Source organism: Oncorhynchus mykiss, chromosome 22 (assembly GCF_057628025.1).
Source record: "Oncorhynchus mykiss isolate SJ-2025 chromosome 22, ASM5762802v1, whole genome shotgun sequence".
Lineage (NCBI taxonomy): Eukaryota > Metazoa > Chordata > Actinopteri > Salmoniformes > Salmonidae > Oncorhynchus > Oncorhynchus mykiss.
In genome coordinates this window covers 34409459-34433178 of record NC_143043.1, presented here as the reverse complement: position 1 = coordinate 34433178, position 23720 = coordinate 34409459, and the positions used below count along the sequence as shown (strand labels likewise).

The 23720-nt window shown below is 42.5% G+C and overlaps 2 protein-coding genes across 13 annotated transcripts in view; both read right to left on the bottom strand.

The window, feature by feature from the left end:
- The window catches only part of LOC110501703 (E3 SUMO-protein ligase RanBP2), a 33994-nt gene extending 29684 nt beyond the window's left edge, over window positions 1-4310 (bottom strand). For 4 of the 5 annotated variants that reach the window (XM_090215895.1, XM_090215896.1, XM_090215897.1 and 1 more), the window contains exons 1-9: window positions 4063-4310; window positions 3389-3456; window positions 3159-3270; window positions 1971-2123; window positions 1427-1657; window positions 1200-1342; window positions 848-1043; window positions 455-755; window positions 193-374 (exon numbers count right to left, since the gene is read on the bottom strand). In XM_090215895.1, coding sequence (XP_090072021.1) covers window positions 193-374; window positions 455-755; window positions 848-1043; window positions 1200-1342; window positions 1427-1657; window positions 1971-2123; window positions 3159-3270; window positions 3389-3456; window positions 4063-4134 — 1458 coding nt within the window. In that variant the 5' untranslated portion in view covers window positions 4135-4310. The remainder of the gene's footprint in view (window positions 1-192; window positions 375-454; window positions 756-847; window positions 1044-1199; window positions 1343-1426; window positions 1658-1970; window positions 2124-3158; window positions 3271-3388; window positions 3457-4062) is intronic. The other variant, XM_090215899.1, reaches the window with a different exon arrangement.
- A 7163-nt stretch (window positions 4311-11473) lies between these two features.
- The window catches only part of LOC110501702 (LIM and senescent cell antigen-like-containing domain protein 1), a 69703-nt gene continuing 57456 nt past the window's right edge, over window positions 11474-23720 (bottom strand). For 4 of the 8 annotated variants that reach the window (XM_036959055.2, XM_036959057.2, XM_036959054.2 and 1 more), the window contains exons 6-11: window positions 19804-19954; window positions 18667-18759; window positions 18303-18351; window positions 18064-18139; window positions 17546-17719; window positions 11474-15759 (exon numbers count right to left, since the gene is read on the bottom strand). In XM_036959055.2, coding sequence (XP_036814950.1) covers window positions 17590-17719; window positions 18064-18139; window positions 18303-18351; window positions 18667-18759; window positions 19804-19954 — 499 coding nt within the window. In that variant the 3' untranslated portion in view covers window positions 11474-15759; window positions 17546-17589. The remainder of the gene's footprint in view (window positions 15760-17545; window positions 17720-18063; window positions 18140-18302; window positions 18352-18666; window positions 18760-19803; window positions 19955-23720) is intronic. The other 4 variants (XM_090215893.1, XM_090215894.1, XM_090215892.1 and 1 more) reach the window with 1 other exon arrangement.

Sequence of the window (23720 nt, the reverse complement as noted above, 5' to 3'; positions counted from 1 at the left end):
ATCATGGGACTTTTATGAATTGTTTTATTCTGTGATACAGCATTCAACCCACATAATGCATAGTGCATTTAATGTTAAAAATAATCTAACCCGAATTCGAAAATTATAATTATTTTGTAATAATCTAACCGGAACAACCCCAAAGAGCACTAAAACACTCAGGACTAGATACTGTAGAGCAACCACGCCCACCTCCAGGTCTAGCAGGCAGATGGACTCTGGTGTGTTGGTGTCCAGTTTGGAGGTCTCCAGGTTGAGCCTGGGGAACAGCTGTTTGAGCCAGTCCCTCAGAGCAGGCCTCTGGGCCAAGAGAGACCATTGGAGGCCCAGCCAACACAGCTGCTGGAGATCCCCACCATGGAGCTGGATGGAGCCTAGAGACAAAAAAGTTAGAGATCTTATGTGTGAGATCAGCTGGGCTCCTGTTGTGTAGAGCCACACACACGCATCATACCGTTATCCCATTTGGTAAGGTCAGATATCTCTGGAGCCTGTGTGTTGATGGAGCGGATGTCATCGTTGCCAATGAAGGAAGTCCCGACCGGAGCCAGAGGCCCAAACAAAAACTCAAACAAAGCGCCCTGACCACTACGGTTCCCAAACGCCTCCACCACTTCTCTGACAAAGGTGTGTGTCTCGGGCTTGAGGTTGAGCAGCATGTGTCCAGCCTGGCTCTTTCTGTCACTAGCCAGCAGCTCCAGAGGCTGAGGAGGAGACTGGTCCCGTTTAGACACCTTGCTCTTTGGCCTGGGGACCTAAATATGACAAGTAGGAAGAATGAAAACAAGAAGTTGGATACACAGGGACTGTTATTTGCTACAAAGCCTCTAGCTTGTGTGTGTGTTACCTGGTAGGCCAGCAGATAGCAGAGAGCAGCCAGATCAATGACAGCCCGCCACTGCTGTTCTCTCTCCTGAGCCATCTTCAGCAGCAGAGTGCCAGCATGCAGGTACAGATGTCCCCTCATCTCCACATAGACCCCAGACAGATCATCTGTTACACTGCCCTCTGCCCTCTTCAGGCCCTGCATCGCACAGTCAAAACTACACAGAAACAGAGAGAAATGGGGTTAAATACTCACACACACAGTGCTACAATCTAATAGGACTCTACAGAGTGGTGCTCTAATGAAGGAGCTCTGTTGGTAGACTAGTACAGCATTCACATGTCCCTGCCTAGCCTGGATGTAACAAACACACCTCCAGAGGGCCTGGATGCTAGGCTGCAGTCCTTTCCCCTGCAGAGTCAGTCTCAGCAGGCTGCAGTGTGCCAAAAGTAGCTCTCTCTGCCGATGTTGCCTCATCTTCTCATTGGACGAAACACTGGGCTGGGCTAGGGATTCCTGAGAAACACACAATTCATCACTTTACCATCGTACATGTAATTCCATAAGAACATAATTGTATTTTGTGAGCATCCTGCTGACCTGTAGAGTGTGTACTACAGTAGAGTACCAGTCCAAGCTAGATCTAAGCAGGCCTCTCTTCTCTGTGGCCAGACAGTGTTTGACAGCCTCCTCCAGCCTGCCATCGGAGGAGAACAACTGAACCAGCTTGATGTTGATATGGGCATCGCCAGGCCTCACAGCCAGCTCTGCCTGCAGTAGGTCAAACAACTGGTTCCATCCCTGTTGGCCCTGTTGATTCAGTAGGTGCTCCTAGAGGGAGAGTTAGTTAAGTAAAACAAGGACTTTTAAAACAGTTGTTTCTAGCCCCCATGCCCATCTGCTGCTAAACAACTGCTCCTAAGGGGAGAGACAGTGTGGAGGGCATATGCATTAAACAGCTGCCAGCTCAACAGGCACTCCTGACGATAATGTGTCAACCCAGTGCCACAGTTTGTAAACATTCCTCCAGTCACAATGCAGTCAGTCTTTAGCCTTGACCCACTATTTTAGGTTAGGCAAACCATTTTAAACAACCTAAAAATAATTTTAATACAGGAAATCAATACTGTGTTAGAGCTCTTACCTTGAGGTTGAAGACAGCAAGGTGTCCAGGCAGCAGCTTGGCAGCTTTCTCCACCCAGAACTCTGCTCTGTTGTCTCTCTCGGTCTTACTGACCAGCAGCTCAGCCACCTTCAAAACCAGGTCCCTCTGGGCTGGGTTCAGGTCCACAGACCGCTGGATGGACACACGGACACACATACACACAATTAAAGACCAGAAAGCATCGTCAGATAGCTGTGAACACCCATTGCATATAGGGCTGGGCAGTATGGAGTAAAACTGCATCAGAATGAGTTGCCAATTCCTTATATAATTGTGTTCTATGCTTATTGCACATTTATAAAACACAGATTCGATAGTTAGCATAATAGTCTGGCTAAAATGCTGCTAGCAGGCCTGCAATGCCATGCGCGACAAACAGCAAACGTTTTCCAGAATGAATGTTCATTGATACTCCTGTTTTAGTAGTGTCTGCTCTGCACACAATTTGAGGAGTAGAGACATAAAAGGGGTATAATTAGAAAGGTTAACTTCACTATTACAGTAAAATAATGTCTCTGTTTCTGTGTCCATATGACTGTTTCTGTTGGACCAAACCACTTGTCAGAGAGGAAGAAGTGATCTCTCATCTTTGCTGTGGTGAGTGGCAGGGGCTTGGTGTGTGTAAACAGAGAGAAAGAGGCAAAGAGAGAGGTTTCACTTTTGCCAAAAATCTGTCCAAAATCGGTCTTCCCTCCTTTGGGAAAACAACTCCCATTGTTAGGGAAGAGACATGAGCATGTCGTCATTATATACAGATCACTGGTTTTAAATGGGAAGGTGCACACAGCACAGAAGGAGCGAAGGAGACAAGACCAAAAAGACACGAGAACAAGCGGACATAAACGGCCCATAAAAACGAGAATTTAAAAAAATTATTGCAAAACAGGCATTTGGAATATCACGCTAAAACATTAATTTGATATATTCCCTAGCACTAATCGCACACAACTGGCAGATTTGTTTGTTCAAAAACAAATAAATCATATCCAGGTTGGCCAGGTCGCAATTGTAAATGAGAACTTGTTCTCAACTTGCCTACCTGGTTAAATAAAGGTGAAATAAAAATAAAAAATATCAAACTGGATGACTGCCAAAGCCTAAAGGACAGGGTAATAGGATACTATAGCAGTAGTATGTATGTAAGTGAGCAACTGAGAAGGATCTAACCTTGTAACATCCTATGGCCTTGTTGATATCTCCTTCCCTCTCATAAAGTTTGCCCAGGAACTTGTGTGCTTTGGGGTCTCTTTCCGCCACCTTCAGATATGCGGATACATGTCTAACAGAGGGGACCAGGCATTCAGAATAGAATCACAATACACACAAAAACGGCATTGTTACCCACTTCAATGTCATCAATGTCAACAATGTCTGCGTTGGTTGTGTTCAGGGCTTACCTTTTAGCAAGTTCATACTCCTTAGCCTCGAAGTATAATTTAGCAAATAAAAATCCTTTAATTGGTTTCTGTGGGAAGATCATATAGGCCTAATTTAAAGTAAGGTTACACTCTTGGTTATAACAACTAGATCGCTAACGTTACAGATTACATACATATGACATTTTTAGTTAGCTAAAAATGGTAGCTAGTTAGCCAGCTGGATCCATTCAAGTATACATTGTTAGCCATGTACACATCAAGTAAGAAAGGTAATGATGGCTCTTTTCCAACGGATCGTAGGAAGAGTGACATAGCCATAACGTTAGTTTGTTAGCCGGCATAAAGCAAGCTGATGGACAGGTTTCAAAAGCTAGCCAGCCCTGCTGCCAGCCTTTTCAACGAGGAAGTGTTCCTTGCGATGGAATAACTTGAGGTGTCCCAGTTCACATTTTAGTTAGCCAAGATAGTTAGCCAAAATGATCCGTTAGCTACTTATTGTTTCAAAATTAGTCTATTAATAGTATTTCGATAGCTACGTTAAAAGCGTTATGTACTATTACCTGTAATAGCTACCAGCTAGGTGTAGCTAAATGCCAGGCCAAGATGGCAGTAGCAGTTGGCTTAGCCTAGCCTGTTGCTAGCTAGGTAGTATACGCAGGCTGAAGAGCCAGTTGGGGCCGGGTTTGACTCACCTCTTTGAGTGAAGGAGAGGAACTCTCTACTGAATAAATATATTCGTCCACTTCGGCCTTATTTCGCCGCATGGCTGTGTAAAGCGTATTTTCTTATAATTCAAAACTAAAATTGCATAGAGTGACAAAACTCATCCGGAAAAAGCAGGAATCGTAAATATTTCCTCCACTGCTTCGCTAATTCGCCCTTTCTCCCCGCTTCTGCCGCGACAACGTCAAATGGCAGCGGTAGTCACGTGGTACAAAACGTAATTTAAGCATGACCTGTGATTGGTCGATACTTAGCCGATACGTTTTGAAAACGCACAGAAACGCAGCAAAAAAAGAAACATCCTCTCACTTTCAACTGCGTTTATTTTCAGAAAATGTATAATGTGGAAATATTTGTATGAACATAACAAGATTCAAAAACTGAGACATGAACTGAACAAGTTCCACAGACATGTGGCTAACAGAAATGGAATAATGTTTCCCTGAACAAAGGGGGGGTTTAAATCAAAAGTAACAGTCTGTATCTGTTGTGGCCACCAACTGCATTAAGTACTACAGTGGATCTCCTCCTCATGGACTGCACCAGATTTGCTAGTTCTTGCTGTGAGATGTTATCCCACTCTTCCACCAAGGCACCTGCATGTTCCTGGACATTTCTGGGGGGAATGGCCCTAGCCCTAACCCTCCGATCCAACAGGTCCCAGACGTGCTCAATGGGATTGAGATCCGGGCTCTTTGCTGTCCATGAACAGAACACTGACATTCCTGTCTTGCAGGAAATCATGCACAGAACGAGCAGTATGGCTGGTGCCATTGTCATGCTGGAGGGTCATGGCAGGATGACGCACAGCGTTGAGATTGCCTGCAATGACAACAAGCTCAGTCCGATGATGCGGTGACATGCCGCCCCAGACTGACGGACCCTCCACCTCCAATTCGATCCCGCTCCAGAGTACAGGCCTCGGTGTAACGTTCATTCCTTCGACAATAAACGCGAATCCGACCATCACTCCTGGTGAGACAAAACCGCGACTCGTTAGTGAAGAGTACTTTTTGCCAGTCCTGTCTGGTCCAGCGACGGTGGGTTTGTGCCCATAGGCGATATTGTTGCCGGTTATGTCTGGTGAGCACCTGCCTTAAAACAGGCCTACAAGCCCTCAGTCCAGCCTCTCTCAGCCTATTGCGGACAGTCTGAGCACTGATGGAGGTATTGTGCGTTCCTGGTGTAACTCGGGCAGTAGTTGTAACTCGGGCAGTAGTTGTTGCCATCCTGTACCTGTCCCCCAGGTGTGTTCGGATGTACCGATCCTGTGCAGGTGTTGTTACATGTGGTCTGCCACTGCGAGGACGATCAGCTTTCCGTCCTGTCTCCCTGTAGGGCTGTCTTAGGCGTCTCACAGTACGGACGTCGCAATTTATTGCCATGGCCATATTTGCAGTCCTCATGCCTCCTTGCAGCATGTCTAAGGCATGTTCACGCAGATGAGCAGGGACCCTGGGCATCTTTCTTTTGGTGTTTTTCAGAGTCAGTAGAAAGGCCTCTTTAGTGTCCTAAGTTTTCATAACTGTGACCTTAATTGCCTACCTTCTGTAAACTGTTAGTGTCTTAACAACTGTTCCACAGGTGCATGTTCATTCATTGTTTATGGTTCATTGAACAAGCATGGAAAACAGTGTTTAAACCCTTTACAATGAAGATCTGTGAAGTTACTTGGATTCTTACGAATTATCTTTGAAAGACGGGGTCGCACTGCTCAGTAACATCACAGATCAAACAATGAGACAGATATTTCCCTGGATGTATGAATGTGAAGCATCAGGTTGGCGTTTCCACTCACTACCAAATATGGTAGAGAGAGGAAGCCCATTGGCGGACATTTTAGGAAGATTGAACAAGATGGAATGAGATGGATTTTGGCCTACATTCTGCAAATCTTCTAATCAATTAAATATTTGATCTCAATACAGTTTTCTGTTCCTAAAACTAGAATATGTTATGAACAGAGCGGACTAAGTTTTGTAGACTTCAACCTTTGCAAAAAAAATTAATAAAAATGCACTGTTTATAAGGAGTGCAAAGGCAAATTGAGTTATTGCACATGCGAACTTCACAGAGTAGGCCTTCCCTAACGGAAATATGCAGAAGGAAGGTCCAATCAAAAGTTTGGACACACCTATTCATTCCAGAGTTTTTCTTTATTTTTACTTAGTAGAACATTGTAGAATAATAGTGAAGACATCAAAACTATGAAATAACACATATGGAATCATGGAAAGGAGGATACCTAGTCAGTTGTCCAACTGAAATGTGTCTTCTGCATTTAACCCAACATCTGAATCAGAGAGGTGCGGGGGCTGCCTTAATTGACATCCACTGCACCCAGGGAACAGTGGGTTAACTGCTGTTCAGGGGAAGAAGGACAGATTTTTACCATATCAGCTCAGCGATTCAATCCAGCAACCTTCCATTTACTGGCCCAATGCTCTAACCACTAGGCTACCTGCCAGGCTACCTACCAAAAAAGTGTTAAACAATTCCAAATGTATTTTATATCTGAGATTCTTCAAAGTAGCCACCCTTTCCCTTGATGACAGCTTTGCACACTCTTGGCATTCAGATTACTGCACCTGTACATAGCCCACCTATAATTTAGCCCAAACAACTACCTCTTTCCCTACTGTATTTATTTTATTTAATTTATTTATTTTGCTCCTTTGCACCCCATTATTTTTATTTCTACTTTGCACATTGTTCCACTGCAAATCTACCATTCCAGTGTTTTACTTGCTATATTGTATTTACTTTGCCACCATGGCCTTTTTTTGCCTTTACCTCCCTTATCTCACCTCATTTGCTCACATTGTATATAGACTTGTTTCTACTGTATTATTGACTGTATGTTGTTTTACTCCATGTGTAACTCTGTGTCGTTGTATGTTCGAACTGCTTTGCTTTATCTTGGCCAGGTCGCAATTGTAAATGAGAACTTGTTCTCAACTTGCCTACCTGGTTAAATAAAGGTGATGAAGAGATAAAGATAAAGATAAAGCAAAGCAAACAATTACACAGAGTTACACAGAGTTACACATGGAGTAAACAAACATACAGTCAATAATACAATAGAAAAAGTATATATACAGTGTGTGCAAATGAGGTAGGATAACGGAGGTAAGGCAATAAATAGGCCATAGTGGCGAAAAAATGACAATATAGCAATTAAACACTGGAGTGATAGATGTGCAGAAGATGAGTGTACAAGTAGAGATACTGGGGTGCAAAGGAGCAAAATAAGTAAAATAGATAACAGTATGGGGATGAGGTAGTTGGATGGGCTAATAACAAGTGGGCTATGTACAGGTGCAGTGATCTATGAGCTGCTCTGACAGCTTGTGCCTGAAGCTAGTGGGGGAGATATGAGTCTCCAGCTTCAGAGATTTTTGCAGTTCGTTCCAGTCATTGGAAGCAGAGAACTGGAAAGAAAGGCGGCCGAAGGAGGAATTGGCTTTGGGGGTGACCAGTGAAATATACCTGCTGGAGTGCGTGCTATGGGTGGGTGCTGCTATGGTGACCAGTGAGCTGAGATAAGGCGGGGCTTTACCTAGCAAAGACTTACAGATGACCTGGAGCCAGTGGGTTTGGCGACGAATATGAAGCGAGGGCCAGCCAAAGAGAGCATACAGGTCGCAATGGTGGGTACTATATGGGTCTTTGGTGACAAAACGGATGGCACTGTGATAGACTGCATCCAATTTGCTGAGAAGAGTGTTGGAGGATATTTTGTAAATGACATCGCCGAAGTCAAGGATCGGTAGGACAGTCAGTTTTACGGGGGTGTGGTGGCAGCATGAGTGAAGGGTGCTTTTTTGCAAAATAGGAAGCTGATTCTAGATTTAATTTTGGACTGTAGATGCTTAATGTGAGTCTGGAAGGAGAGTTTACAGTCTAACCAGACACCTAGGTATTTGTAGTTGTCCAAATATTCTAAGTCAGAACCGTCAAGATATTAATGTTTCAAGAACGGAGTGTGGATATTTGGCCTGTTGAATCAGTTTTATGGCTGACTGAATGGAAGATGAGAATTGTGAATTTTCTTCTCCACTGGTAGGAGTAGAAAGGTAACTCTAGGTAAGAAATTACGAGTCCTCACTGTCCGTTACACAGTCAGTACAAATGTGTCTGACACCAAGACAAGACCTAGACACTCAATGTGTGGTCTCGAGACCGGATGCACTACAACACTGCTATCTCTAGACAATGTACCGCAATCACTCAAATTATGAAATGAATACAACCAAATCAGCCCTAATGCCTCTCAATACCTTGATGGAGGACTCCATCTCTACTTATGGAATCCCAATAGTTTCCCATTTTAAGTATTTGGGAGTAGATACAGTATATAGTTGAAGTCGGAAGTTTACATACACTTAGGTTGGAGTCATTAAAACTAATTTGTCAACCACTCCACAAATTTCTTGTTAACAAACTATAGCTTTGGCAAGTCGGTTAGGACATCTACTTTGTGCATGACACAAGTCATTTTTCCAACAATTGTTTACAGACAGATTATTTCACTTATAATTCACTGGGTCTGAAGTTTACATACACTAAGTTAACTGTGCCTTTAAACAGCTTGGAAAAATTCCAGAAATTATGTCATGGCTTTAGAAGCTTCTGATAGGCTAATTGACATAATTTGAGTCAATTGTTGGTGTACCTGTGGATGTATTTCAAGGCCTACCATCAAACTCAGTGCCTCTTTGCTTGACATCATGGGACAATCAAAAGAAATCAACCAAAACCTCAGGAAAAAATTGGAGACCTCCACAAGTCTGGTTCATACTTGGGAGCGATTTACAAACGCCTGAAGGTACCACGTTCATCTGTACAAACAATAGTATGCAAGTATAAACACCATGGGACCACGCAGCCATCATACCGCTCAGGAAGGAGACGCGTTCGGTCTCCTAGTAATGAACGTACTTTGGTGCGAAAAGTGCAACTCAATCTCAAAACAACAGCAAAGGACCATGTGAAGATGCTGGAGGAAACAGGTACACAAGTATCTATATCCACAGTAAAACAAGTCCTATATCGACATAACCTGAAAGGCTGCTCAGATATTGCAGTGGCCATCACAAAGCTCTGACCTCAATCCTATAGAACATTTGTGGGCAGAACTGAAAAAGCGTGTGTGAGCAAGGAGGCCTACAAACCTGACTCAGTTACACCAGCTCTGTCCGGAGGAATGGGCCAAAATTCACCCAACTTATTGTGGGAAGCTTGTGGAAGGCTACCCAAAACGTTTGACCCAAGTTAAACAATTTAAAGGCAATGCTACCAAATACTAATTGAGCGTATGTAAACTTCTGACCCACTGGGAATGTGATGAAAGAAATAAAAGCTGTAGTAAATCATTCTCTCTTCTATTATTCTGACATTTCACATTCTTTAAAATAAAGTGATAATCCTAACTGACCTAAAACAGGGAATTTTTACTCAGATTAAATGTTAGGAATTGTGAAAAACTGAGTTTAAATGTATTTGGCTAAGGTGTATGTAAACTTCCGACTTCAACTGTATTTCCTTCCTTATAGATAAAATCATTGCCAGAACGCGCAAACCAATTCAACCCGACCTCAATAATTGAAATAATATCGCTGTTGCTTTAACTGGCCGGATATCAATTTTCAAAATGAACATATTGCCACGACTAAATGTCTGTAGTTCAATGCTTCCCATGGCTCCCACCTCTGACTATTGGAATAAAATTCATAGTGCGGTTTCAAAATGTGTATGGCAAAGTAAACGATCCCGGATAAAATTGATACATTTACAAATAGTGAAAAACAGGTCTATTCGTACCAAACATGAAATTTTATTTCCAGGCTAGCATTTCGTCCCATCGTAAATTGGTTTAGACATGATTCTCTCTTCTGTAGAGAGAGATATGGTTTATCCTATTGCACTGGAGGAGGTGGTCTTCACTGATACTGTAGATCCCTTAAACAATGTCAACTACGCTTTGGTCCTATTATTGCTTAAAAAATGTTTATTTGGTGCAAAATGAAAAACAATGTAACTGGGAATCAAAATGGCATACCCCATGCATCAGTATTTCAGAATAATGTCTTGTGATCTGGAGGCCTTTTGCATCACCCCAATGGTCCAAATGCGGAGTCCGTACCACATTACGCCCCTCACCGATATCATGGACAGTAGTGGTTTGAGAACATTCCAAGAAAGATACATGCACATTACCAGGCAAGTAACTTTTCCTATATTTACAATTTAAGTCAGCTGTGCACTAATTGGTCTTTTGACCAATCACTTCAGATCTTTTCATGTCAGCTTTTTTTCAGAGCTGATCTGATCGGTCTAAAGACAAATTACTGAAAAAAAGATCAGAACTGTCTAAACACAGTCTACATGTATTGCCAAAGGCTGGTTCAGCTATATGGCCCCATATAAATATATTTAATAAAAAATACTACACTGAACAAAAATATAAACATAACATGTAACAATTTCAAAGATTTTACTGAGTTACAGTTCAAATAAGGAAATCAGTCAACTGAAATACATTTCTTTGGCCCTAATCTGTGGATTTCACATGATTTTGAATACAGATCTGAATCTGTTGGTCACAGATACATGAAAAAAAAGGTAGTGGCATGGATCAGAAAACCAGTCAGTATCTGGTGTGACCGCCTCATGCAGCGCAAAACATCTCCTTCGCATAGAGTTGATCAGGCTGTTGATTGTGGCCTGTAGAATGTTGTCTCACTCCTCTTCAATGTCTGTGCAAAGTTTCTGGATATTGGTGGGTGTTTCAATATGCTTGTGTTGTAGTCACGACAGACAAAGATATATATAGTTAACCTCTACAGGATCGGTGTCCGCGGGACGGTTGAGCTAATGTGCGCTAATGTGATTAGCATGATGTTGTAAGTAACAAGAACATTTCCCAGGACATAGACATGTCTTATAAGGGCAGAAAGCTTAAATTCTTGTTAATCGAACTGCACTGTCCAATTTACAGTAGCTATTACATTGAACGAGAGAGATTGTTTGAGGAGAGTGCACAACAACAAAAAACTTATCACAGCAACTGGTTTGATACTTTCACCTCTGAAGGTAAATAATGTACTGTACTTACATTCAGAAATCTTGCCCTAATTTGTCATCCTGAGGGTCCCAGAGATAAAATGTAGCATAGTTTTGTTTGATAAAATATATTTTTATATTCAAATGTAGGAACTGGGTTCTACAGTTTGAACACATGCTTCCCCTGATCTACAGTGCCTTGCGAAAGTATTCGGCCCCCTTGAACTTTGCGACCTTTTGCCACATTTCAGGCTTCAAACATAAAGATATAAAACTGTATTTTTTTGTGAAGAATCAACAACAAGTAAGACACAATCACGAAATGGAACGACATTTATTGGATATTTCAAACTTTTTTAACAAATCAAAAACTGAAAAATTGGGCGTGCAAAATTTTTCAGCCCCTTTACTTTCAGTGCAGCAAACTTTCTCCAGAAGTTCAGTGAGGATCTCTGAATGAAAAAAATGATTTGATTTGTTGATAGTGCTGTTAAAAAGGCAGAGGCGCGCTTTATCATGGACAGACTTCTCCCCATCTTAACTACTGTTGTATCAATGTTTTGAACATGACAGTTTACAGTCCAGGATTACTCTAAGCAGATTAGTCAACTCAACTTGCTCAATTTCCACATTATTCATTACAACATTTAGTTGAGGTAAATAATAGCCTTAAGCCAAGCACTGTATGAATCAAGGCTGTGAATGTAGCATAGACTATTATATTGTAGTATAGCAGAGGAATAACGCAGGGTTTTAAAGTCCCATTTAGCAGAGGAATGTGTAATTGTATCACTCTATGCAAATCAACACACTGCAACATATTTTTGTTCAAATATAGTTAAATACTGTGACAAACTAAACACATTTTCAAAAGGTCAAAAGGGATATGATGCTTTCTTTTCTGGCAGTTCATTCCTTGCTAAGAGGATCTATAGATGGAGGAAGTAACACTCATCAGAGGATAGGTTTACTGAGCTTATACACACATTCCCACATCTTACAGTACTCATAAATCCACTTTAATACACACCAATAGGAAAAGGAAAAATGGACATTGCAGTTACAAGAAAATCCATTTATCAACGGAATTGTTTGTCTCTGCAATTTTTTTTTCTCCATTTGAAAAGACAAAATAATGCATGACATGTAAAGCATGAAGAAAATTATTGGCAGATATTGTTTGATTCCATTACTATTATATAAAAGGGTATTAATGTTTATTCTGAGCATATTGATTGTGAAAAACACAGTAAACAGTAAAAAACGCCCTTCAGTGACAATAGACCTTACATATTTATATTTATATGAAAATGGTACATTCATATAAATATAACAATATAACGCCATGTACAATGTTGTGGACTGTCACGCCCTGACCTTAGAGAGACATTTTATTTCTCTACTTGGTTAGGTCAGGGTGTGATGTGGGGCTGGCATTCTATGTCTCTTTATTTCTATGTTTTGGCCGGGTATGGTTCTCAATCAGGGACAGCTGTCTATCGTTGTCTCTGATTGGGAATCATACTTAGGTAGCCCTTTCCCTCCTTCAGTGTGGGTAGTTAACTTTGTTAGAGGCATTCATAGCCCTGTTAAGCGTCACGGTCGTTTTGTATTGTTGGCGACATGTCTAAAAAAAGAGGAATATGTACGCTCAACACGCAGCACCTTGGTCCGCTTCTTACGACGCCCGTGACATGGAGGCCCAAACATCTCTATATGAGATATGCATACATGTGTCACCTCATTCAGTATTATCTTTGGATAATATTTCAATAATTCCTGAAAAATGTACACAATCCTCTTGTACGAATATGACTCTTGTTTCTATATGACCTGAACTGCTGGGATGGAGGCTACTTTCTCAATAAGCTTCCCATCAGATCTGGGTCAAATAGTACTGTTCAAACATCAGATACTTCAAGTACTTGACATGCTCTTGATTTAGCTTACTGGTGTACAGGGTGGGCAGAGTTTGCAATTTTGGCACAATTCAAATGGTTCCATTATAATAAGCAAGCTAAATCAAGCGATCTTCAAGTATTTGAAATAGATGTATATGTGTGTATATACATACATACATACATACATATATACATACATACATACAGTGCATTTGGAAAGTATTCAGACTTATGTGAGACTTATTCTAAAATGGATTTAAAAAAATGTTTTCCTCATCAATCTACACACAATTATGGAAAGCAATAACAGGTTTTTAGAAATGTTTGCACATTTATTACAACCCCCCCCCCCCCCCCCCCCCCCAGAAATAGCTTATTTAAATAAGTATTCAGACCCTTTGCTATGACACTCGAAATTGAGCTCAGGTGCATCCTGTTTCCATCGATCATTCTTGAGATGTTTCTACAACTAGATTGGAGTCCACCTGTGGTAAATTAACTTGATTGGACATGATTTGGAAAGGCACACACCTGTCTATATATATGTTCCCACAGTTGACAACGCACGTCAGAGCAAAAACCAAGGGTTTGTGTCTAAGCACAGATCTGGGGAAGGGTACCAAAACATTTCTGCAGCATTGAGGCTCCCCAAGAACAGAGTGGCCTCCATCCTTCTTAAGTTTAGACACCCTATGCCTTGATGACAGCTTTGCACACTCTTGGCATTCTCTCAACCAGCTCCATGAGGTATTCACCTGGAATGCACTTCAATTAATTAACAGGTGTGCCTTGTTAAAAGTTCATTTGTGGAATTTATTTTCTTCTTAATGCTTTTGAGCCAATCAGTTTTGTTGCGACAAGGTAGGGGTGGTATACAGAAGACAGCCCTATTTGGTAAAAGACCAAGTCTATTTTATGGCAAGAACAGCTCAAATGAGCAAAGAGAAACAACAGTCCATCATTACTTTAAGACGTGAATGTCAGTCAATTCGGAAAATTTCAAAAACCATCAAGCTCTATGATGAAACTAGCTCTCATGAGGACCGCCACAAGGAAGGAAGACCCAGTCACCTCTGCTGCAGAGGATAAGTTCATTAGAGTTACCAGCCTCAGAAATTGCAGTCCAAATAAAAGTTCAAGTAACAGACACATCTCAACATCAACTGTTCAGAGGAAACCGCATGAATCAGGCCTTCATGGTCGAATTGCTGCAAAGAATCCACTACTAAAGGACACCAATAATAAGAAGAGACTTGCTTGGGCCAAGAAACATGAGCAATGGACATTAGACTGATGGAAATATGTTTTTTGGTCTGATGAGTCCAAATTTTGGATTTTTGGTTCCAACCGCCATTCTCTTTGTGAGACACAGAGTAGGTGAACGGATGATCTCCGCATGTGTGGTTACCACCATGAAGCATGGAGGTGTGATGGTGGGGGGTGCTTTGCTGGTGACACTGTCAGTGATTTATTTAGAATTTAAGGCATACTTAACCAGCATGGCTACCATAGCATCCTGCAGTGATACGCCACTTAGTGGGACTATCATTTGTTTTTCAACAGGACAATGACCCAACACACCTCCAGGCTGTGTAAGGGCTATTTGACCAAGAAGGAGAGTGATGAGTGCTGCATCAGATGACCTGCTCTCCACAATCACCCGACCTCAAACCAATTGAGATGGTTTGGGATGACTTGGACCGCAGAGTGAAGGAAAAGCAGCCAACAAGTGCTCAGCATAGGTGGGAACTCCTTCAAGACTGTTGGAAAATCATTCCAGGGGAAGGTGGTTGAGAGAATGCCAAGAGTATGCAAAGCTGTCATCAAGGCAAAGGGTGGCTACTTTGAAGAATATAAAATCTGAAATATATTTTCATTTGTTTAACACTTTTTTGGCTACTACATGATTCCATATGTGTTATTTCATAGTTGTGACGTCTTCACTATTATACTACAATGTGGAAAATAGTAAAAATAAAGAAAAATCCTTGAATGAAAGTTGTGTCCAAACTTTTGACTGGTACTACATATATCTATATATATATTTATATTGGATCCAGTTCTGCTGCACAGTAATGTGATTATGTGTAGCATCAGTAACATAGCCTAGGTGTCTGTCTGTTTCTACTTGTATGGCATGACATTGATAAAGTAGTTGGCTAAGGCAGAAACAACCTTATCAATATTCTTTATTCACCTGACAAAATACCAGGACCATTGATGCATACTTAAATATACAAGTTGGGTTATGAAGGGACATTTTAAGCTAAAAGAATTATGAAATATATGAGATAAGTTGATAAGTATATCAAGGATATATATGAATATAATATGAATATGTATTCAGACAAAGGCACTGATTTGGGGATGACCCTTTCTTGTGTAGTCTCTCTCTCTGCTCATGGGTTGTCGCTATTTAACCAGGCATGAAAGGACTGAAGGATATTGCAAATCTGATTTTCATCAACCTATGAGGGGTTGGGTAGTGGTTTTAATCCCTAAATTTACACCAAGAACAAAGGTCATGTGCTTGCTCAAACACTCTGATATCACTTTTGTCTGTTCTAGCATGTCTGTCTGTCTGTCTACTTCCGGGCCACGGTCTCTGCCAGCTTCTTGAGCCTCTTCTTGAGCTCCAGAGGAAACTTCTCGTAGCACTTCTTACACACCGGCTTCATGTCAAACTCCACAAACTTGTTCCTGTAAGGAAGAGACAAAAATACAATCTTTATGATCAGGGTTCTGATTTTATTTGTCTTTCATTTATCTATCTATATATCACAAGTCTTAAATTCTAGCACTACTTTCCCTTCGGCTCCCCCTCCTGCCCCCTCTCTTCCCCTCCTGCTCCCTCTCTTCCCCTTCTGCCCCCCCCCCCTCCTGCTCCCTCTATTTCCCTTCTGCCCCCCTCCTGCTCCCTCTCTCCCCTCCTGCTCCCTTTCTTCCCCTTCTGCCCCCCTCCTGCTCCCTCTCTCCCCTCCTGCTCCCTTTCTTTCCCTTCTGCCCCCCCTCCTGCTCCCTCTCTCCCCTCCTGCTCCCTCTCTTCCCCTTCTGCCCCCCTCCTGCTCCCTCTCTCCCCTCCTGCTCCCTTTCTTTCCCTTCTGCCCCCCTCCTGCTCCCTCTCTTTCCCTTCTGCCCCCCCTCGTGCTCCCTCTCTCCCCTCCTGCTCCCTCTTTCCCTTCTGCACCCCCCTCCTGCTCCCTCTCTTCCCCTTCTGCCCCCCCCCCTCCTGCTCCCTCTCTTTCCCTTCTGCCCCCCTCCTGCTCCCTCTCTCCCCTCCTGCTCCCTTTCTTCCCCTTCTGCCCCCCTCCTGCTCCCTCTCTCCCCTCCTGCTCCCTTTCTTTCCCTTCTGCCCCCCCTCCTGCTCCCTCTCTTCCCCTTCTGCCCCCCTCCTGCTCCCTCTCTCCCCTCCTGCTCCCTTTCTTTCCCTTCTGCCCCCCTCCTGCTCCCTTTCTTTCCCTTCTTCCCCCCCTCCTGCTCCCTCTCTCCCCTCCTGCTCCCTCTCTTCCCCTTCTGCCCCCCTCCTGCTCCCTCTCTTTCCCTTCTGGCCCTTCTCCTGCTCCCTCTCTTTCCCTTCTGCCCCCCCCTCCTGCTCCCTTTCTTTCCCTTCTGCCCCCCCTCCTGCTCCCTCTCTTTCCCTTCTGCCCCCCCTCCTGCTCCCTTTCTTTCCCTTCTGCCCCCCCTCCTGCTCTCTCTCTTTCCCTTCTGCCCCTTCTCCTGCTCCCTTTCTTTCCCTTCTGCCCCCCCTCCTGCTCCCTCTCTCCCCCTTCTGATCTCTCCTGCTCCCTCTCTTCCCCTCCTGCTCCCTCTCTTCCCCTTCTGCTCCCTCTCTCCCCCTTCTGCTCCCTCTCTCCCCCTTTTGCTCCCTCTTTCAGACATCCAGTCCAGCGAGTGCACAGAGGCAGGAAACGATTGGTGTTTTACCCATAAACAAACCATGATCTGGTGAACAAAGCCTTCTCTTTACACTCTGACAAAATACACACTAGCGTACTGTACATGCCTCTAGCCTCAACCATCTGATCAGAGAGAAAAGGACTTCCAGTCAGATTATTGCAGCATTACTACAACGCTGAATTATTATGTTAATCCCCTAAGTGTGTCTGGTTGAGGAATGGCCATATGGAGTAACCATTTCCTGCGGAGATCCTAAATATGGTCAACATTGGTGGGAAACACCGGCACTGATGCTTAGGCCAAATAGCTTAGGCCAAATATCTATCTGTACTGGTTATTAATCATTATTTATGATCTGTGTCTAATCTCTACTTCTGTTGATTGCTCATACTCTATAACTGATATAGTACAGTGATGTTGAATGTGATGTGATGAAAAATGCATGGTTCATAGTTTATGTTTAACAGATATTTGATCTCTGTGTCTAAAACCCTTTTTTAACTGACTTGTCAGGGTGGACGGATGAAAGATAGATAGATAGTAAAAGCACAACACAAGAAAAAGAGAAGGAAAGGAGGTGAAAACTAACCAATGAATGGAAAGTGGAAGTGAGGAAAAAGGAAGGAGAGAGGTTTATAGACACATGGGCACTTTCTTCGTCTTTTCTTTTTCTCGTTTGGCAAGACGGAGCTTCATGTCGTCTGGCAGGCGCTCGTAGCAGTGTTTACACACAGGCTTCAGATCCACCTCTACAAACTTATTCCTGGTACGACCAGGAAAGAGGAGGAAGTGAGGAAGAAAGAGGAGATGGGAGGATATGGACAGACAAACAGAGACAAGTGAAAGAGAGGGACAGAGATAAAGGAATGACACAGGCAGATGGAAAAAGCTGGGAAATAGATCAGGTCGTCACAGGTACAGTGGAACAGGTAGAGCAGTAGAGACATATGAGAGCCAAAAGTGGACAGAGATATTGCTTCAGGTGGGCACAGAGCAGAAAGAAAGGTTTCAATTGAATTGAAATCTATAGTCCAAAAGATAGTCTAACCTCATTCCAATGTGTCAGCACACAGGATGGTGTTGCTGTGTTAACTCAGTCAGACTTACTTGAGGGTGAGCTTGGTGTTGCAGGTGGAACAGGCAAAGCAGTTGACACACCATGCCTTGTTCAGGGCTGATACCACTGGAACACACAACACAAACACGTCAATTACATTAGCCTGGGTACCTGGCAAGACAATGACAACATGGCGAAAGCAGAGACAGTAGTAGTTTATAAAACGAATATGACATATTACATTCAATATTTGTTTGACTGTATATGATATTAGGTGATAATATCTTACCATCACCCTCAATGACACGGTTGCAGTGGTAGCAGACATCTCCAAAGAGCTGTAGGAGAGGAGAGAGTCAATAGCCAGGCACACAATTCACTTTACATATTACAATGTCTTTACTCTTTACTGTATTCTTCAAGAGCCATGCAATTCACTTCACAGTCTTCATTTGTTGCATTGCTACATTTGTACTTCCACCACTAGATGTTCCCATAAAACTAGCCAAGACTGGAGGTCACATTCAAATGATATACAGCTAGATGCAATCCCTCAAAGGCTTGCTTAAAGATAAATAAAATACAGTGCCTGGATTGGATTGAGTTACTATGTAGAGACCTTGGGCTGTGTGTGCAGCCTTCTCCTACATTACCTGGTTGTAGTGAGTCTCACAGTAGGCCAGTCCTTTGCGTTCGTAGTGGCGATGGCCCAGGAAGGGCTTCTCACACTTAGCACACACAAAATGCTGCAAACACACACAGCATGGCCCCACACAACAGGTTAGTACAGACAGACCAGCACAGGTCAGTTTAATCCATATCAGTCTAGTTCAGAGCTATTAGGAGTCAGTCCCATCCCGTCTGAGATTAGTGGGTTCAGAGGGCAGCAGCAGGGCAGGAGCGCCCCCTGTGGAGGCACTCACCTCTACAGACAGACAGACACAGGAGGAGCCTTGTTTGTCTGGGAGGTCCACCCGGGGGCAGAATGCAGCACAGACCAGACAGAGAGCAGGACAGAATGCAGCCAGGAAGGGTCTCCCATCAGTCACTCTAACTAAACCCTCACCATGTTAAAGTGTTTTTCACAGTAGGTGTGGTCCCCACGCTCGTAATACGGGGAGCCATGAAACGGACGCTCACACAGAGCACATACATGGTGCTACAGGAGGGGGGAAGAGGAGAAAAGTAGAGGGAAAAGGCAGCAGATATATGAACAGAGGAATGTCAGAGGGAAAGAAAGAGGAAGGATATGCTCCATTCTGAGATAGTCCACACACGGCCACAGAGATATGAACAGAGGAATGTCAGAGGGAAAGAAAGAGGAAGGATATGCTCCATTCTGAGATAGTCCACACACGGCCACAGAGATATGAACAGAGGAATGTCAGAGGGAAAGAAAGAGGAAGGATATGCTCCATTCTGAGATAGTCCACACACGGCCACAGAGATGATATGAAAGCAGGGTAGAAACAGAACCACATACAAACTGCCTTGAATACATTTCTACTGTGATGTTCTCAGGAATCATAGAACTAACTCTAACAATGGGAATTCCAAACCACCTGTTGTATAATAGGAAATAGTTGTTCAGCGACAAAGACAGACGAAGCAGTACATACCAAAGATCCTAATATATTATTAATATGGCTACAAAATACCATAAACATACACAATACATTATCTGAATGTTCCATAACATTGCAACCTCCTGAACAGGTCCATATTGTAAGAGTGATGTCATCATTTAATTCGATTTTTTTTTATTTTAAATTTGAACTTTATTTAACTACCTCGACATGCCACTGCTTGCCCATGGCATTGACCACGCGGCCCTCGATGGGTCTCCTGCAGGCTCCACATATGGGAACGCCCATCTTGTCATGGCAGGGCAGGCAGTACAGCTCTCCCTTCAGCTCCCTGGCATCAGCCGTCAGTTCCTTACTAGGGGGGAGAGGAGGGACAAACCTTATGAGCATCAACAACAGCTGTTATTGGGGTGGTGGTTATTGTGTTCTGAATTCACAACACAAACCAAGTGGTGGTGTTGCATAGAGGAATTAGTCGTCTACAGACTTCCTGAATGAATTTTCACCATCACAACTTCTACCTCAAGGACAAGCTGACAACTGTAGGTTTGTTTAAGGACAGGCAGTCTTACGGGAAAGGTTTGGTTAGGTTGGAGGTGCCTCAACTGCTTTTAACTGTCATCTAAAAGAGCTACTGCGATAATCATTCTTCTATCATCAGTCCCTCTCTCCCTACTCTCTTCCTCCTCCTCCCTCTCTTCTCTCCTTTGGCTGACTTGTACATGGGTAAACTCTAATAAACCCAACCTTGAGAAGTCCTATCCTGCTACAGAAAACATTCCCTGTCTATAGCAGCTCTGTGGAGAGACCATATCCACATGTACATACTACCTCAATCAGCCTGACTAACCGGTGTCTGCATGTAGCCTTGCTACTGTATATAGCCTGTCTTTTTACTGTTGTTTTTATTTCTTTACCTACCTATTGTTCACCTAATACCTTTTTTTTTGCACTGTTGGTTAGAGCCTGTAAGTAAGCGCACGTGACAAATAAACTTTCATTTGATTGTATTTCAGAATTTCAGTGTCTACCACTGACAGGCTATATAGTATATGAGAAGGGCTTACCAAGAAACTTTCAAGGGGATTCATTCGAGGTAGAAAGAACTTGGAGCACTCAACAAAAAAAGCAGAGATGTATTTATTTTAGCTCACTAATCCATTGTACAGGATGCAAACAAGTGACTGATGTTTTGAGATCAAGCTGACATCACCTCAGAGCGACCTGACTATTGCACTTAACTCCAATTTATAGCCTATTTGCCCATTGAGACACAACAAGGTAAGAAAATAATAATGATGATATGTTCCAAGCTAAATGGCAAATTATAACAAAATAATACTAATAATAACAGAAATAGTGTGTGTCGTTAATCAATATGCCAGTTCAATATAGATAATATTTGGGTGTCTGTGAATCCAAAGTCACAGAGACCCCAAAAATCAAGGCAACAACATTATAGAAACGATGACAAACAATGACAAAAATCATCTTAGACCCTTAGGATCCACAGTGTCTGAGAACTGCCAGAATGCCTCTGTTTTAGTTTACGTACAATGTCACCTCCTCTTGGTGAAATGTGGTTGTGTTTATGGCTACAAAGAGCAGGAAGATGAGCCATGGTTGGCTTCTACGCAGTGGCGCGCAATAGCATAGTCCGTGTTTTTATTAGGAATATCAGCCGTGTTGAGAATGGCAATGCAGTGTTTAGAAACTATAATGCATCTGGTATTTCTGATAAGAGAGAACAAACGACTGTCAAAAAGAGCCCTCTGTTCTCACAGACAGGTGGCTCACAGAACATGATTTTGCTAAACTGCCTCGCAATACTCCTAAACAAGGCAGCTAATCTCACTAATGATGAACAGAATGCTTTAAAGGAACTGAAAGACAATCCAGATATTGTGATAGAAATTGCTGAGAAGGGAGGGTCTATTGTGGTATTAAGCAGGGAACAATACAAGAGTGAGGTCTATGCTCAACTCTGACACTAAGTTTACATGTACGTCATTTAGCAGACTCTCTGATTCAGAGCGACTTTCAATAGTGAGTGCATACATTTTCATTTTTTTGTTATGTCCCTCTCCGTTGCAACCCCACAGACATTATAAAAAAGGATATAGTTTAATTGATAACGCTCTTTGAGAGGATTTGATAATAGAGAGACTTTCTCATTACGCTGTACCCAGCCTGTCTAGTTTATTATGGCTTATCGAAAACACATACAAGTATGGGGGAAAAACTCCTCAGGTAACATCTTGGTTACACTTGATGTTAGCTTAATTAGCCTACTCCTCTCTATACAGAAGTAAATAAAATCATTCAAATTAGGCTACTAAAGCATGATTTGGCCACAGAGGATCAAGAGCATTGCCCGCAGTCGGAAGGACTGCAAATAGGTCCACATGATTGTTAGGTTGCGACTGGAAGTAGTAGCCTACAGGCCCAGCCAGGCATATCACAATATCTCTAAATACAATTGCAGGAAAACATTGTTTGGAAAGCAAATTGTTATTGCTGTAAAGATATGTACATTGTGACAACACGATCAATACTAACGTTCTTTTACCACCTCAGAACATGTTAGGAATACAAAATGCAAAGCTGCATTAATTGTAACAACACAAATGTCATATACAGCTGAAGTCCGAAGTTTACATACACCTTAACCAAATACATTTCACCTCCGTTTTTCACAATTCCTGAAATTTAATCAGAGTAAAAATTCCCTGTTTTAGGTCAGTTAAGATCACCACTTTATTTTAAAGAATGTGAAATATCAGAATAATAGTAGAGAGAATTATTTATTTAAACTTTTATTTCATTCATCACATTCCCAGTGGGTCAGAAGTTTACATACACTCAATTAGTATTTGGTAGCATTGCCTTTAAATTTTTCAACTTGGGTCAAACGTTTCAGGTAGCCTTCCACAAGCTTCCCACAATAAGTTGGGTGAATTTTGGCCAATTCCTCCTGACAGAGCTGGTGTAACTGAGTCAGGTTTGTAGGCCTCCTTGCCCGCACACACTCTTTCAGTTCTGCCCACAAATGTTCTATAGGATTGAGGTCGGGGCTTTGTGATGGCCACTCCAATACCTTGACTTTGTTGTCCTTAAGACATTTTGCCACAGCTTTAGAAGTATGCTTGGGGTCATTGTCCATTTGGAAGACTCATTTGCGACCAAGCTGTAATTTCCTGACTGAGGTCTTGAGATGTTGCTTCAATATATACACATAATTGTCCTTCCTCATGATGCCATCTATTTTGTGAAGTGCACCAATCCCTCCTGCAGCAAAGCAACCCCACAACATGATGCTGCCACCCCCGTGCTTCACAGTTGGGATGGTGTTCTTCGGCTTGCAAGCCTCCCCCTTTTTCCTCCGAACATAACGATGGTCATTATGGCCAAACAGTTATGTTTTTGTTTCATCAGACCAGAGGACATTTCTCCAAAAAGTACAATCTTTGTCCCCATGTGCAGTTGCAAACCGTAGTCTGTCTTTTTTATGGTGGTTTTGGAGCAGTGGCTTCTTACTTGCTGAGCGGCCTTTCAGGTTATGTCGATATAGGACTAATTTTACTGTGGATATAGATACTTTTGTACCTGTTTACTTGCATACTATTGTTTGTACAGATGAACGTGGTACCTTCAGGCATTTGGAAATTGCTCCCAAGGATGAACCAGACCTGTGGAGGTCTAAAATTGTGTTTCTGAGGTCTTGGCAGATTTCTTTTGACTTTCCCATGATGTCAAGCAAAGAGGCACTGAGTTTGATGGTAGGCCTTGAAATACATCCACAGGTACACCTCCAATTGACTCAAGTGATGTCAATTAGCCTATCAGAAGCTTCTAAAGCCATGACATAATTTTCTGGAATTTTCCAAGCTGTTTAAAGGCACAGTCTACTTAGTGTATGTAAACTTCTGACCCATTGGAATTGTGATACAGTGAATTATAAGTGAAATAATCTTTCTGTAAACAATTGTTGGAAAAATGACTTGTGTCATGCACAAAGTAGATGTCCTAACCGACTTTCCAAAACTATAGTTTGTTAACAAGAAATTTGTGGAGTGGTTGAAAAACGAGTTTTAATGACTCCAACCTAAATGTATGTAAAC